Raw genomic sequence first — 16220 nt, 5'->3', positions numbered from 1 at the left:
AATAGAGGAGAGAAACACAGTTTGTGGTTAGTGCTCCTGGGAAGAAGATATGTTGGGTCGCATTTGAAGTAGAAGATAGGACATGTTAGAAAGGCACCTGGTGGCAGCATTTAAATCCCTACCTATGGGACGGGAAGCAGTTACCACTCCTAGATTTGGCAGCTAGCCATCTAGCATGAAGGAATGGCAGACCCTACAGTGGGTGTGGCTTCTCCCCTTTCAGGGAAGGCTCAAGGAAAGCCCATATGACTGGAGTCTGACACATGGGGGTGTGACCTCTGTTATGACACTTGAGAATTAGGTAAGGATCTGGTCACACAGGGTCTCAGTAACCTTTGGTGAGGAGTTTGGAATTTATTCTAGTAGAGTGACCATATCTGGCTTATATTTTTAGCATATTGCTCTGGCTGTTGGTAGATAATGGATTGGAGGGTAGGGAGACTAGTTAGGGGAGGCAGTACTCCTGATGAATGAAAAAGAGGGGTGCATCTTGGGAGCGGAAGTGAAAATGAAAGAGAAGCAGACAAATTTTGAATGTATGTTGGAGATAGAGCCAACTGGGTACACTTTTACACCAACGCAATTTATACCCACATTAGAACATGGTGATTGCTCAAGAAATATATGAAGGCGAGGAGGGGGAGTGGTGGTGGAAGGAATTGACTAACCTGGTCATCTGTTTATCTGCTCCATCTCCATTTTCATTATGAAATATCGTGAAAGTGAAAGAATGATTCAGCATAGAAAATCTCATGAGGAAGCTATTTAGTCACTACGGAAAATAAAACTCTTTTCTTTTCCTTTTCCTTGGCTCCCATTTAAGGCCTGCCATGGATAAAATATGTAAGATTAAGTACTAATTTTGTAAACTGCTATATTTAATGCAAATGACAATAATAACAGGTAGGATTTATCAAGGGCTTATTATGTGTCAGGTATTATGGTAAAGACTTTATATACCTAAGCTTGTCTCACCCTTTCAACCACCCTGGGAGATGAGATTGTTTTCCTTATTTTTCAGAATACCTTTATACTCAGAGGTCTAGTGGCCTCCCCCAGGGCACCATGTTAGTAATTACTGGAATGCACTTTTGAAACAGAACTATTTGAAAGCACAGGTTTTACCCTGTGGTTCTGTGGCCACCGTTCTTCCTTTCTTTTGGATTTCATAGAACATTCATAAGCATGTAGTTTGTCTCTCACCATTGAAATCAACCTTTCCTTTGGGTTAAGTAAAAGACTAATTCCCATCTGTTTTGTATCTAGTAAGAAATAGAACAGAATGCTTAATAAACTAAAAAATTAATGACAAGTCCCCCCCGCCACCCCTCTGCTGCCATCGAAGTCAGCTACCAAAAAACAAGCAAACAAAAAACAGAGGCAATGATAAAGATATAAATGTCTTAGAATGCATTCTGAATGAGAGAAGTTGCCTACAGATATAACTGTGGATTGGTGTTCTCTTTAGAAGTAAAAAGAAAGGAAAAGACTCTGTGTCCAGGCCTTGGCTTTAAGAGAGGTCCACACCCAAGGGCTTGTACAGATTCCACATGGTTACAACCATAATCTCAGGACTTAGACTGCCTGAGTTCAAATCCCGGCACTGCTGTTTTGGCAAGTTACTTAACCTCTCTGTGAGTTTCTTCATCTAAAACCGCGGTAATAGAGACTATCTGATGTAGTTGTTTCAGGATTAAGTGGCATAATATTCATAAAATGTTTAGTGCTTGGCATATGATAAGTGCTCAATAAATGTTAGAGTAGAGTTGAAACTGTGTTCTGGGTTCTTAGATGGCTCCTTGGTTTGGTTTCCACTGTGGAGTAGATAATTTTGAAACTTTATTGAACTAAGGAGAGAATTCTAGAAATGGCTTCTTTGCAGGTCAATATATTTGGAAGTTGCGACGTAGTGTCTTGGGTATCTTTACACATTTAAGACCCATCGCTGTCGAGTCGATTCTGACTCGAGCGACCCTATAGGAAAGAGTAGAACTGCCCCATAGAGTTTCCAAAGAGCACCTTGTAGATTCCAACTGCCAACCTTTTGGTTAGTAGCCGTAGCTCTTAACCACTACGCCACCAGTGTTTCCTCTTTACACATAGATGCCTGTGCTCAAAAATACAAAATCTGTGAAAGCAAGCAGATATGTGCTTGGCCTTCCAAATGGCCATGCATTTTAGCTTTATAATACCTTCAGAGTTGCTATCCAGAAAAATGATTTTATATGATAATTGAATGTTTTCTAAAAAATCTTCAAAGATACAGAAATAGGGTAAGAACTATTGACATAAAATATACAAAGAAGCCACCTTGTATTACAAGGTGCTTTTCCATTATACTTATATTCAGTTGCTCTAAGCTGTGAATCTAGATTATCCTTCAGGTGTACCTCCTGCACAATTCTTTTCATTTTATAAATCCCATTGAAGAGTTTTAGCTCTAACCTGTCCTTGACTCAGTGGAGTCATAGGGATGTTTCCACGTGAGGTGTCTTTGATCTTATTTTAGCTTGAGTGTCCCCACAAGTGGTTCTAAATAGTCATGAGTCCCAGAGCGATGTGCCCAGGTCCCCTAGGCACTCTTCAGAGGGCTGTAACTATTTAAATCTCAGGCCCACCTGACCGTTAAATTTGCAAATTAAGTCAGGGGACATAGTGGTTTTATGTCAGAGTTATAAGGAGGATTAAGCAGAAATTGTCAGAAAGCAATTTCATTGCTGACAAAATCAGTCATCTTCTGACTCTCCAGAGTTAAACGGAAGTGTGTTCATCACATATATATAAGACCTCTTGGCTTCTGGTCTGAGTTTTATTTTTTTTTAATTTGTTTCAGTCTTTAGGCTATAGTTTCTCAATTTTAGCCAGAATCTAAGGAAAAATCATATGAACAATGCCTCAAGAGAGGAAATTTGAAATAACTTATGCTTTAAGGGCTACAAAAACTAAAGTTGAGAACACATTTTAAATCAATTATGCTTTCCTCTCTTAAAAAAGTATTTTATGAATATTTTTATGAATCATAAATCATGTACTTTTTATCTTTGTTCAACCTCTCAAATACTTTTTGAAGTAAGCAAGTCATAAATAATGAATGAATGAATGTTTCCCTAAGAAAGTAATAATTTTGGTGACATAAACGGTAAAGCCCTTGACAGCTAGCCAAAAGGTTGCCAGTTTGAATCCACCCAGAGGCCCCTCAGGAGACAGTTCTGTCTGACTGCATCCAAAAGATCACAGCCTTGAAAGCCCTATGGAACAGTCCTGCTCTGCACACATTTAGTAGCCATGGGTTAGAAATGAGTCGTGGCAACTAACAACAACAACAATTTTAAAATTAGAAGTTCACAGAAGCTGGCTGAATGGACATGGGGAGTACAGGGTGGAGAGGAATGTACTATCTCGTTAGGGGGAGAGCAACTAGGAGTGCATATCAAGGTGTATAGAAATTTTTATATGAGAGACTGACTTGATTTGTCAACTTTCACTTAGAACAGTAAAAAAAGGAAAGAAAAGAAAAGAAAATTAGAAGTTTTGGTTCCCAGTCAATAGTCAGCACTGAGAAAAATAAACCAGTCAGTCTGTGGTTACTTGCTTCCTTCAATGAAGTATTTTCAGGGCCCTCCTCAGCCAGGCTTCCATCAGCACTTAGGAAAGCCCCATCTGACCATTGACTGTGCTGTGCACCAAGGATAATAGAGATGAGGAAGGCATGCTTTGCTCTGGCACCATGAAAACTGATATCTTACCATGAGCAAAGCTCTGCCTTGGCATTTAAGAAACAAACGAACAGAGTTTCTGTTGGGTTATCTTCCTAGGTATAGAAAGACCTTCAAAATTAAAGATAAAATACCACTGAACACCATGTGGATGACAGACTGTGATGACACCAATGCCAAGAGGTCCCTTGTTTTGGGCTGGCCCACCGTGAACTTCACAGCCACCTTTAGGTAAGAAGCACAGCTTGGCCCTGTATTTGTGTGGGTTAGCTATGTGAAGGGCACAGTCAGCTTTTCTAGAATGGAGAGAAAAATATAATTACATTTTTTCCTCTATTTTTTAAAAAGAAAACATTTTAATCTGAGTGTGTTTTAAAACAATGACTCACCGTTTACCTCCCATCAAGACACTTACATGCCTTCTATTTTCCCAGAGTTTTTTACTCACATATGTGCAAATTGATAGTAAACAATGGGAACTATCAGAGCTACTCCCTTTGGTTTTGACCAAGTGGTTATAAAAAAGCTCTAGGAGCAACTTTGAGGAGTGAGTATTCGGGGTTCTGTTGAGATGACTGCATCCTAAGTCGGTTCTGGCATAAGTCAAATACCTCATTTTTTTTTTTTTTTAAGTTTTCATGAGCATTGCCTTTTACTATCACTATCTTTATAAATCTGGCAGTGTTTTGAAAAAAAAAAAAAAAAAAAACCCAGTGCCGTCCAGTCAATTCTGACTCATAGAACAGTAAATCATAAAATGGAACATCTGCAAGTGAACATCTGAGAATGATAACATCAGCAAATTACGCCCTACAGCATATCACTAACAATAACATGTACAAAAAAATGGACAGTTAAGTGAAGTTGGTCATTACCTGAATATGTTGTCAGTTGGGGACTATCTGTACTGGAATAGACCTTTCTTAAGAAAGTATCATTAAGTAGTCCAATTAAATTGGAAAAATTGCTTTTATGCTCCCAAATTAATTCCTTAAAGAAATAGTCATTAATCATACAAATAAAATCGATCATATTATCAATTACTCGGTTGGTTAAATCACTGTGATTACCTGATTGAGTGTCCAAGAAGTTGACAATGAAAAATAAAGGTATGATCCACAAAGTGCAGATTAATTTTCCAAGATACATTTCTAGGCTTAGAATGGGAAATATCAATAGTCCGGCGTTCACAGTGACCAGGCAACACTTACATCTATCTACTCTTGTGAACAATGGCACCCCAAGCCCCGCACTTGTTTTACACAGAGCGTGAGTGTTCATCAAGTGCACTCAACACTCTTCTTTCTGACTTTTCCTCACCTCACTCCTTCACAGTCACACACATCATCTTTAAGTCAACTAAAATGTTTCCGAATTGTTCATCTATTAAACTGTAAAATGCAGCTGTTGACATAACAATTTTCAGAGCTTATTAGGAAGAAACATGTGTTCCTATTATCCTCTGCACGTCTTCTCTTCCATAATAGATTTCTGTAAAGATTATCAGTTGCTGTTATCCAACACCTCCTTCATGTTACAGATGAACGGAAGCAGATTAAATTGGGAATTCAGGAAGTGTTTGATGAGGGAACAGAAAAAATTTACATAGGTTGATACAGTGTTATTGGTTCTAAAGCTATGTGAATATGTATAAGGCATTTAAAACAGTGCCTGGCCCTAGTGCTTGCTGTTATTACTCTTCTACAAATGGGTGTGAGTAATTAGAGGCTGTGTACATGTACGTATGCAGGTTAGGAGGCCAAGTGGAAGACCCCTTGTCTTGATGAAGTAGATCCTGAAATGGTGACTTGGGGAGAGGCAAGAGCTATTGCTGGTGGGAATGTAGAAGGGTGCAGCTGCTGTGGAAAAATGTGGTAGCTCTTCGAGAAGTTAAACAAAGAATTACCATGTTGTTGTTAGGTGCTGTCAAGTTGATTTCAACTCATAGAGTTTTCTAGGCTGTAATCTTTACGGGAGTAGATTGCTATGTCTTTTTCCCATGGGGCCGCTGGGTGGGTTTGAACCACCAACCTTTCATTTAGAAGCAGAACGCTTAGTCATTGCCCAACCACTCCTGGGTATATACTCAGAAGAATTGAAAACGTATTAAAAAAAAAAAAAATGCACACAAATGTGCATAGCAGCACTGTTCACAATAGCCAAAATTTGGAAACAACCCTGATCTCCATCAACTGATAAATGGATAAACAAATGTGAAATATCCATACACCAGATATTAGTAGGCCATAAAAAAGAATGAAGTACTGATCCATGCTACAACATGGATGAACTTTAAAAGATGATGCTAAGTGAAAAGAGCCAGACAGAAAGGACCATATATTTTGATTCCATTTATGTGAAATATCCAAAATAGAGACAGAAATCAGATTCATGATCGCCAGGGCCTAGGTAAAGGGGAGAATGGGAAGTGACTGCTTAATTGGTTGGGGGTTTTCTTTTTAGGCGAGGAAAATATTCTGGAACTAGATAGTGGTGATGTCTGTATAACATTGTGAAGGTCCTAAATGCCATTTAAGGTAAATGTTATGTGTCTTTTACCACAAATAAAATCTGATAAATGAGAAATCTATGTACAAATGAAGTTTAAAACACTTTAAGTCTGAATATTTGATGCTGTAGTAACTTTCGCAGGGAAAATATCAATCATTAGGAAATAATTTAACATTTTACAATCCTGCTACCTATATAAATAAATTAAATATTTAAAAAAAATTTTTTTTTTTCTTTAAAGAGATATTCTTGTTTCTAGGCCAAGGTAGTTCCATCCAAATGCCAAATATCTTAAGTATGGTTTCATCTGAATAGTTCCGTACTTTATATTTGAGCAAGGCTCTAGGGGGCAGTGGTTAAGAGCTATAGCGTGCTATGGCTTTTAACCAAAAGGTCGGCAGTTCAAATCCACCAGCCTCTCCTTGGAAACCCTGTGGAGCAGTTCTACTCTGTTCTGTAGGGTCGTTATGAGTCGGAATCGACTCGATGGCAATGGGTTTGATTTTTGGGTTTTATATTTGAATAGCACTTTACGTTGTCTTTATCAATCAGAATCCACTCAAGGACAACAGGTAGGTAGGTATTAAGTTGTAAGAACGCCCTGAGGTATAATTAACTTTCTTTCCAATGGTGACAAGTGACGGTCACGGCTGTTAAATGTCCAGATAACTTGCGTCTATGGTTGCAATCCAGTGTGTAGATTTCAAACCACCTTCTGTCCCACTGTCAGATCTACTTCCTATCGCTGTAACGTTGCCAGTAAAAGTGCAGGGTCACTCAAGGTCCAGATGTGTGAAGGGCACCACTTACATGGGCATCCACAACAGTAGCAACTGGCTGCTGATATTTTATCAGGAATAGCAGTCATTACGATGTTAGTATAAGTGTCGCATACAGTTTAATTTTTTTTCCTTTTTTATTCATGCAGTTCTTCAGAACAAAAGGAACAATGGCGCTCTTCCCTTCGAAGGTATTTGTGATAAAAGATATAATCTGTGATAAAAGATATTGAAAAATGCAGGTCTCTGGAAGGAAGTGTCCCCAATTATTCCTCCCTCCTTAGCAGAAATTGTTGTACTGTCCTCAAGTAATTTATTTAGATTTACTTTGGCTACTACTATAAATAATGTGCTCTTATTTACATGCATGTTTCACTTATCTTGAGGCACTGGGACTACTATAAATAATGTGCTCTTATTCACATGCATGTTTCACTTATTTTGGAGGCAGTTCTGGTTACCAGTCTCCTGTTTCCCTTCTCTCCAACTTAGACGTTGGTGTTAACTTTACTCCCAAAACATATATTAAATCTCCATGAATACAGGTTACTGTAGTGAAAAATTCACAAACCAACTGTTGCTGCCTACCCTTGAACCTAGGAAGGTGCTGGGCCCCCCAGTGCAGACAGGAAAGATTTTAGGACCTAATCTGCTGCTCAAATCTCACATGACAGGGACCCCTTTATTTTCTAGGCCACGTCTTATTTTCCTGAAATATTTTTGTATGTTTTCTTCTAATCCATCCTTTGATCTTGCTGAGTCTACCCACCTGCTTTTAAAATGGCATACAGTATATTGAAAATATTAGCAACATAGGTTGATTTTCAAATAAGCTATTGGCTAAATTAATACTCTTTTGGCTTTTATTGAATTCGTCTAGGTACATCAATCTAGCCAAAGAGAAAGACCACCCGAAGAGCATTCCCCTGAAAATCTTTACTGAGGACATCGAGAACTGTGCCTGTGTAAGTGTCTTTAAGCCCCTAAATTAAATTCCTTGTCTCTGACTTAGGCAGAAGGAGAGAGAGAGAAGGCATGGAGACAGTACCATGTGGAAAAGCATATGTCTTTGTAAAAGGCAAACAAGTGCTAGGCAATATGAAGCAAGAGGAATCCAGGTTCCTTCCACTGTTTAGCTTTGAAAGAATTTTGCATGTTAAACGTCCTTCATGTTTCTCTGAATTTGTCTAATAGCAACCAGAGTGACTTGTGTTAACGAAGTGATTTCCACAAGCAGGTATTTCCTATCAGATTTGAGCACTGTCTTTCCAATTGTTACATACATAGAGATTGGTTTTGGTTGTTTCTGCAGGTTTTTTTTTTTTTTTTTTAACATTTTATTTGGAAATGGCCCTTTATTCTTAAATATTTATATATTTCCTAAGAGTAAGAATACTCTGTCACTTTACTGCCATACAGGTTCACTCTTATCAGGTGAGACATAGATGTAGCGCGTGCATGATTCTCTAGAGCCATTTCCCTTTCTAAGGTCAGATATTGCATTTAGTTATGTCAAATGCAGAATAGTTTTGAAATATTCTTCATTCTGAGGATTGTCAGGGATTGAATTGAACTGGAATGTGCGACTGTCTAAGGGATCAGTATGTTTGTACCTCTTTTGTTTATGCAAATGGAGGAAAAGCATTTAGCCCCAGTTATTGTGTATCATTTGATTTCTGCGATTGCAGTGCAGTAGGCAAGATGCTCACACTGATGAATAAGATGGATACGTCATGTTCTGAATATTTTTGTGACATTGTGGCCTGTCATAGTTTACAGCACCTGTAGATCCCACAAAACAAAATTTGTAGGTGAGAAAAGGAGGTAGTTCGAAACAGTTATTCCTGTTCAACAGCAAAAGGCATGTGGATGCCCTGACCTATTCCCAAGTGCCTGACGCCACTGCACGAAGGAGAGGAGACTCGAGAGTTCTCCTGTAGTGAAGCAAATGCTGGTCTCTGCCTGCTTTGTTTTCAATTGGTTCTGTTCAGAATTTTCATGGAAAATCACATTGGAATTAAAAAGAAAAACTTAAAAATAATATCTGCAGTGTGCTACATTCATTTTCTACGTTCGTCGGAGATCAAAGTTTTCCTCTGACTTTCATTCTTATGAGAGTTTCCTTAGCATTTTTCTATACTACACAGCTGATGCCAACAAATTTTCTTAGTTTTCTTTTATCTGAAAATGTCTTTATTTCCCTTTCACTCATGAAGGTGTTTTCCCCCATACAGAATTTTGTTTGCAAGGCTGTTTTTTCCTTATACCTCTTCAAAGCTATCCCACTGTATTTTGGTCTCCATGCTTTCTGATGAGTAGTCCACGATCATACAAATCATTGATCCTCTGTATGTTGCTTATCATTTTTCTTTGGCTGCTTTCAAGATTTTCTCTACATTTTTAGTTTTCAGCCATTGACTATTATGTGCCAAAGCATGGTTTTCTTTTAATTTATTCTGTTTGAGGTTTACTGCACTGCTCCAAACTGTAAATTTATGTCTTCCATCAAGTTTGGAAAAATTTTAGCCATCATTACTTCAAATATTTTTTCTTCCCCATTTTCTCTCTTCTCTCCTTCTGATAAAACTATATTACACCTTTTGATATTGTCCACAGGTCCCTCACACTCTTTTAGTTATTTACTTTTATTCTTTTTTCTTCCTCAGTTGGAATCATTATTATGGATCTATTTTCAAATTCACTGACTCTTTCATTTGTCATCTATATTATGCTCTTTAGCACATCCAATAAATTCTTTCTTTCATGTATTTTTCAGGTAAATTTTTCATTTTAAAATGTTTTCTATTTCTAAGCTCAGATTGCATATATTTTTATTTGATATGAACATATTTTCCTTTGTATCATTGGGAACCTGTGGAAAGAGACGATGGAAAAGCTCAATATCATCAGTCAGAACAAGGCCAGGAGCTGACTGTGCAACAGACCATCCATTGCGCATAAGCAAGTTCAAGCTGAAACTGAAGAAAATCGGAGCAAGTCCACGAGAGCCAAAATATGACCTTGAGTATATCCCACCTGAATTTAGAGACCATCTCAAGAATAGATTTGATGCATGGAGCACTAGTGACTGAAGACCAGATGAGTTGTGGAATGACATCAAGGACATCCATCCATGAAGAAAACAAGAGATCACTGAAAAGACAGGAAAAGGTCAAGATGGATGTCAGAGGAGACCCTGAAACTTGCTCTTGAGCGTCAAGCAGCTAAAGCAAAAGGAAGATTTGATGAAGTAAAAGAACTGAACAGGAAATTTCAAAGGGCCTCTCGAGAAGACAAAGTAAAGTATTATACTGACATGTGCAAAGAGCTGGAGATGGAAATCCAAAAGGGAAGAACACACTCACGGTTTCTCAAGGTGAAAGAACTGAAGAAAAAATTCAAGCCTCAAATTGAAATAGTGAAGGATTCCATGGGGAAAATATTAAACGACGCAGGAAGCATCAAAAGAAGATGGAAGGAATACATAGGGTCATTCTCTGAAAAAGAATGAGTCAATATTCAACCATTTCAAGAGGTGGCATATGATCAGGAACGGAAGGTACTGAAGGAAGAAGTCCAAGCTGCTCTGAAGGCATTGGCGAAAAACAAGGCTCCAGGAATTGATGGAACATCAACTGAGATGTTTCAACAAACAGATGCAGCGCTGGAGGTGCTCACTCGTCTAAGCCAAGAAATATGGAAGACAGCTTCCTGGCCAACTGACTGGAGGAGATCCATATTTATGCCTATTCCCAAGAAAGGTGATCCAACTAAATGTGGAAATTATAGAACAATATCATTAATATCACATGCAAGCAAAATTTAGCTAAAGATCACTTAAAACCGGCTGTAGCAGTGTATCGATAGGGAACTGCCAGAAATTCAGGCCGGTTTCAAAAGAGGACGTGCAACCAGGAATATCATTGCTAATGTCAGATGGATCCTGGCTGAAAGTAGAGAATACCAGAAGGCTGTTTGCCTGTGTTTCATTGACTATGCAAAGGCATTTGACTGTGTGGATCATAACAAACTATGGACAATATTGCAAAGCATGGGAATTCCGCAACACTTAATTATGCTCATGAAGAACCTTTACATAAATAATGAGGCAGTGGTTCAGACAGAACAAGGGAATACTGATTGTTTTAAAGTCAGGAAAGGTGTGCATTAGGGTTGTATTCTTTCACCATACCTATTTAATCTGTATGCTGAACAAATAATCCGAGAAGCTGGACTATATGAAGAAGAACGGGGCATCAGGATTGGAGGAAGGCTCATTAACAGCCTGCATTATGGAGATGACACAACCTTTCTTGCTGAAAGTGAGGAGGGCTTGAAGCACTTACTAATGAGTATCAAAGACCACAGCCTTCAGTATGGGTTACACCTCAACATGAAGAAAACAAATCTCCTCCCAGCTGGACCAAAGAACAACATCATGATAAACGGAGAAGAGATTGAAGTTGCCAAGGATTTCATTTCACTTGGATCCACAATCAACAGCCATGGAAGCAGCAGTGAAGAAATCAAAAGATGCATTGCATTGGGCAAATCTGCTGCAAAGGACCACTTCAAAGTGTTGAAGAACAAAGACGTAACCCTAAAGACTAAGGTGCGCCTGACTCGTGCCATGGTATTTTCAATCACATCATATGCATGTGAAAGCTGGACAATGAATAAGGAAGACTGAAGAAGAGTTGACGCCTTTGAATTGTTGTGTTGGCGAAGAATATTGAATATACCATGGACTGCCAAAAGAACGAACAAATCTGTCTCGGAAGAAGTGCGGCCAGAATGTTCCTTAGAGGCAAGGTTGGCGAGACTGCGTCTTACATACTTTGGACATATTGTCAGGAGGGATCAGTCCCTGGAGAAGGACATCATGCTTGGCAGAGTACAGGGTCAGTGCAAAAGCAAAGGTCAATGAAGTGGATTGACACAGAGGCTGCAACAGTGAGCTCAAGCATAACAATGATTATAAGGATGGCGCAGGACCGGGCAGTGTTTCGTTCTGTTGTGCATACGGTTGCAATGAATTGGAACCGACTCAACGGTACCTAACAACAACAGCAACAACATTAAGCATAGTTCTAATAGCTGCTCTTTGTCTCATGATTTGAATATCTGGGTCATTTGAGAATTTATCTCAGTCCTTCAGACTTGGTCAAATTTTCCTGGTTCTTCGTAGGTCAGGTAACACTTTAGCTCACAGAACAGAATAGCCATATTTGCATTTTTTTGATTAAATCATGCAAAAGGTTTTTTAAAAAATTATTATTTGTTTACAAAGATGTATTTGTTAGAGTGTATCTGATTTATTTACAAAGAGCAGCAGCAGGAAGAAATATACAGGTCCTGTTTTCAACAGGTGTGTTCCTTATGCTAAGAAAAACCATTATCTCACAAATGAAATAAATTAAAAAAAAAAAACAAACAGCATTTCAAAAGAAATTTTCTACTTTACAAAAGATTTCATGGGAGAATTCCTTTCAATTAGATGGAAGGGTTTTCAGATATTTTAAGAAACAGCAGAACCTTCACTTCTAATGAAATACCAAGCTAAACCCTCATGTGTGAAACCTTCTAGGCACTTTAGCAATGGTTGCTGTTACTGGGTGACATTAAGTTGGTTCCCAGTCACAGCGACCCCATGTACAACAGAAAGAAACACTGCCCGGTCCTGAGCCATCCTCACAATCATTATGTTTGAGCCCATTGTTGCAGCCATTGTGTCAGTCTATCTTGTTGGGATCTTCTTTTTCACTGAACTTCTCCTTTACCAAACATGATGTCCTTCTCCAGGGACTGGTCCCTCCTGATAACATGTCCACAGTACATGAGACGAAGTCTCACCATCCTTGCTTCTAAGGATCATTCTGGTTGTACTTCTTCCCAGACGCATTTGTTTATTCTTCTGGCAATCTATGGTGTATTCAGTATTCCTCACCAACAGCATAATTCAAAGGCATCAGTTCTTTGGTATTCCTTATTCATTGTCCAACTTTTGCATGCATATGAGGCAACTGAAAATCCCATAGCTTGGATCAGGCACACCTTAGTCTTTAAAGTGGTATCTTTGCTTTTTCACACTTTAAAGAGGTCTTTTGCAACAGATTTGCCCAATGCAATATATCATTTGATTTCTTGAGTGCCGCTTCTATGGGCATTGATTGTGGATCCAAGTAAGGGGGAATCCTCGATAACTTCAGTATTTTCTCCATTTAGAATGATAAACATCATGGTAAACTTTAGCAATAGGAAGTCCTAATGCCCCTGATTCTGGGTCCCTGAGCTCTACTTCTGGGCTGTGAGACACTTTTTCAGAATCCTTGGGGCTACATCAGTGCATTTCTGATGGTTTTGTTTCTGAAAATTGAATTAACAAACAACTTTCAGGGCCATCTGTCATATCAAGAAATTGGCTCCTAAGGAAAAAAAAAAAAAAGGACAAATGATGAATTATGAAAGGATTTCCTTTAGCTTTGTTTTTAATATCATTTTTGTGTCAATGCCTATGAGTATCCACTTAGGCTGCTTATTTGTCCTCTTTAAGCCCTGTTTACCGGAAGACATAGCCCTCAGTGTGGACTTATGTGCTAATACTGTAAAACCTATGTGCATATCTTGGTTACATGGCATAATCCTATTTTTAAATAATGTCTCTTAGAATTCAAATAATTGAACAGATATCATCCCAGAATCCTCAGAGTCCCTTTCAGGTTGTTTTCTGCAAATTGTCCCGTGTTCTTATGGATCAATATCTCGATGTGAGGTGTAGTTGAGAGCTATTACAGATACCCCGTTCACTGGCAGAGTTGGAACAGAACTTAGATTTCTAAAATTTTCAGTCTTGTTTCAAACCATTGGTTTTATTTTATTTTTTTAATTCTATTGTATTTTCAATGGTATTCAGCAATAAAAACGTCAGTAGCCACTGTGCATGACTTAGAAAATGGCGACTGAATAGTCTTTGAAAACATTTTTTATAGCCAGTTCTTATTGTGACGTTACCATAACTGTGGGTGAAGTGCAAATCAATAAAGCCAGACTGTAAAAACAGAACTCAGGAAGAGAGAGAAAGGGTCCAAATCTCTCCATTTGAAATCGTCCCTTCCATATGGAAATATTTTTGAGGGGCTGAGGACCAGTCCGTGTGCCCTCTCTCAATTCTCAATCTTTCCCTTTTTTAAGCCATTATGTTCGTGTGCCACACATCCTTTATTTTAGAAGAAATAGGTGTTTTACTGAAATGCTTTCTGCTGCCTTCATATTTAAAACAAAAAACCAAAGCCCACTGCGTTCGAGTCAATTCTAACTCATAGTGACCCTATAGGACAGAGTAGATCTGCCCCATAGGGTTCCACATAACACCTGGCGGATCTGAACTGCCGAGCTTTTTGATTAGCAGCCATTGCTCTTAACCACTCTTCACCGGGGTTTCCTTCCTATCTAAAGGAATGAAAAATAAAATTATACTTAAAGATCTATGCTCTACATGTGCTTTACTTTGTCAGTGTCTGAAATCAAGGTTTGCATTTAGAATATGGATAACAATTTGCAATCATTATTTACAGAGCTGTTTTAAAATTCTTTACTTACAAATGTAGTTTTTATTTCATTTTTCAGCCTATAAGTTTAACAGTAACAAATTCAGATACAACCAATGACATTATCGACAAGTCACTACCAATGCTTGGAATAACTGTAAGTTACCTGCAAACAATTTTTAGTTAAGAATAAACTTGGATTTTTGAGAGTTGCGTGTGTGTGTGTATAAAATACAACTCCTTTCATAAGGCAGCTGATTGTTATAGATACCTAAGGCATATTTTGTCCTCCAGAATTTAGAAATTGAAAGCCTCGAAACTCTGATATTACTTTCTACACAGGTGCTGTTCTTATACTCCAGTTTTAAATTCCATGTCACCTTGAAGTCATAGAATAATTAAATTGAACTATAGTTTTAGAGTGCTAATAACAGCATGTATTTTTACTGTATATATTGTATATATAAAAGACCAAAAACCCCTTGCCATCAAGTCGATTCCGACTCACAGCAAGTGTATAGGAAAGAGTAGAACTCTCCCATAGAGTTTCCAAGCAGCAGCTGATGAATTTGAACTGCTGACGTTTTGGTTAGCAGCTGAGCTCTTACCCACTGAGCCACGAGACCTCCATTATATATGTATACAACAAAATTTTTATAAGATTTTTAGTGAGATAGTTGTAACCTCCTCCGCCTTACCTGTTCTGTTTTACTGTTCTTTCTGAACCTCCTTTCCTGGTTCTTCCCCTCCCGTACCTCATTTATCCTAATTGTCACTCTAGGACTCAAACTCAGTATGATGGATCCTACAGGACGTGTTTTGTAGTAAATTTTGATGTGAAGAACCCACGGCTAGAAGTCATAGCCCCTGACTGCAGGTCCTGAGGATGAGATGACTGATGCCTCTAATGAGTTGCTAACGAGGGAGACAAGTTCTGAACGAGACTATGAATTTAGGAGCATTTGTGTGCCCACCACTCTCGTCCTTGTTTTGCTTTTAGTGTCTGCTTCTTTATATTTTGATGGGGCTGACCTAAGTTAATGAAATCTTTTTCATGGAAGAAGTAGGCATGTTTGAGGATGAGGGTGAGGTTGGGGAAAAGGAAAGAGTAATTGTAAGAGTCTCCTGCTATATGAACACCACACAATTGAGAACTGTTATTAAAGAGAGTGACATTCAGGTGGATAGAAACTGTAGAAAGGACTTGGATATCATGGCTCCTTAAATAATGTAGAAATATGAAAATGCCTTGCTATTGTGGCGTGACGTGATTGTAAGACTTGTAATTAAACTCAGCCTGACCTACTGATATAATACCAAAACAAAAACCAAACTCATTACCTTCAAGTGAATTCTGACTCATAGAGACTCCATGAGTGATATAATACAGTCCCTGAAAAGCCAGAATTTGGCTTATGGAATCAATGATTTCTTTACTAGAGAAATTTAATAATACATTTAAAATAAAATTGAATTTATATTCACTCAGTAAATCAGATACCTCTGCACCTTTATGATATACATGCCCTGAAAAAGAAAACTTAAATCTTGGGAAGAGTGAGTAGCTTTAGGTGTAGAGTAGATTGATCAGTGATACACTTCATTTTATTTCACGTTTTAATTTTCCTTTGCTTGAAGTCATCAGTTTCACCAGACAAGAAAGAATT

General features: G+C 38.2%; 2 protein-coding genes across 3 annotated transcripts in view; both read left to right on the top strand.

Moving 5' to 3' along the window:
- The window catches only part of LOC100668445 (mitotic spindle assembly checkpoint protein MAD2A-like), a 113166-nt gene that overhangs the window by 28204 nt on the left and 68742 nt on the right, over window positions 1-16220 (top strand). The window lies entirely within an intron of this gene.
- Window positions 3374-15510, top strand: LOC135231416 (rho GTPase-activating protein 20-like). Its single transcript, XM_064285399.1, has 4 exons — window positions 3374-3947; window positions 7156-7197; window positions 7887-7971; window positions 14633-15510. Exons 1-4 carry the CDS (start codon window positions 3748-3750, stop codon window positions 14738-14740), a joined length of 435 nt encoding a protein of 144 aa, XP_064141469.1. The 5' UTR covers window positions 3374-3747; the 3' UTR covers window positions 14741-15510.

This window comes from Loxodonta africana, chromosome 5 (genome assembly GCF_030014295.1).
Source record: "Loxodonta africana isolate mLoxAfr1 chromosome 5, mLoxAfr1.hap2, whole genome shotgun sequence".
Classification (NCBI taxonomy): domain Eukaryota; kingdom Metazoa; phylum Chordata; class Mammalia; order Proboscidea; family Elephantidae; genus Loxodonta; species Loxodonta africana.
Note: the sequence above shows the minus strand (reverse complement) of the source record. Positions and strands in the feature narration are given on the sequence as shown.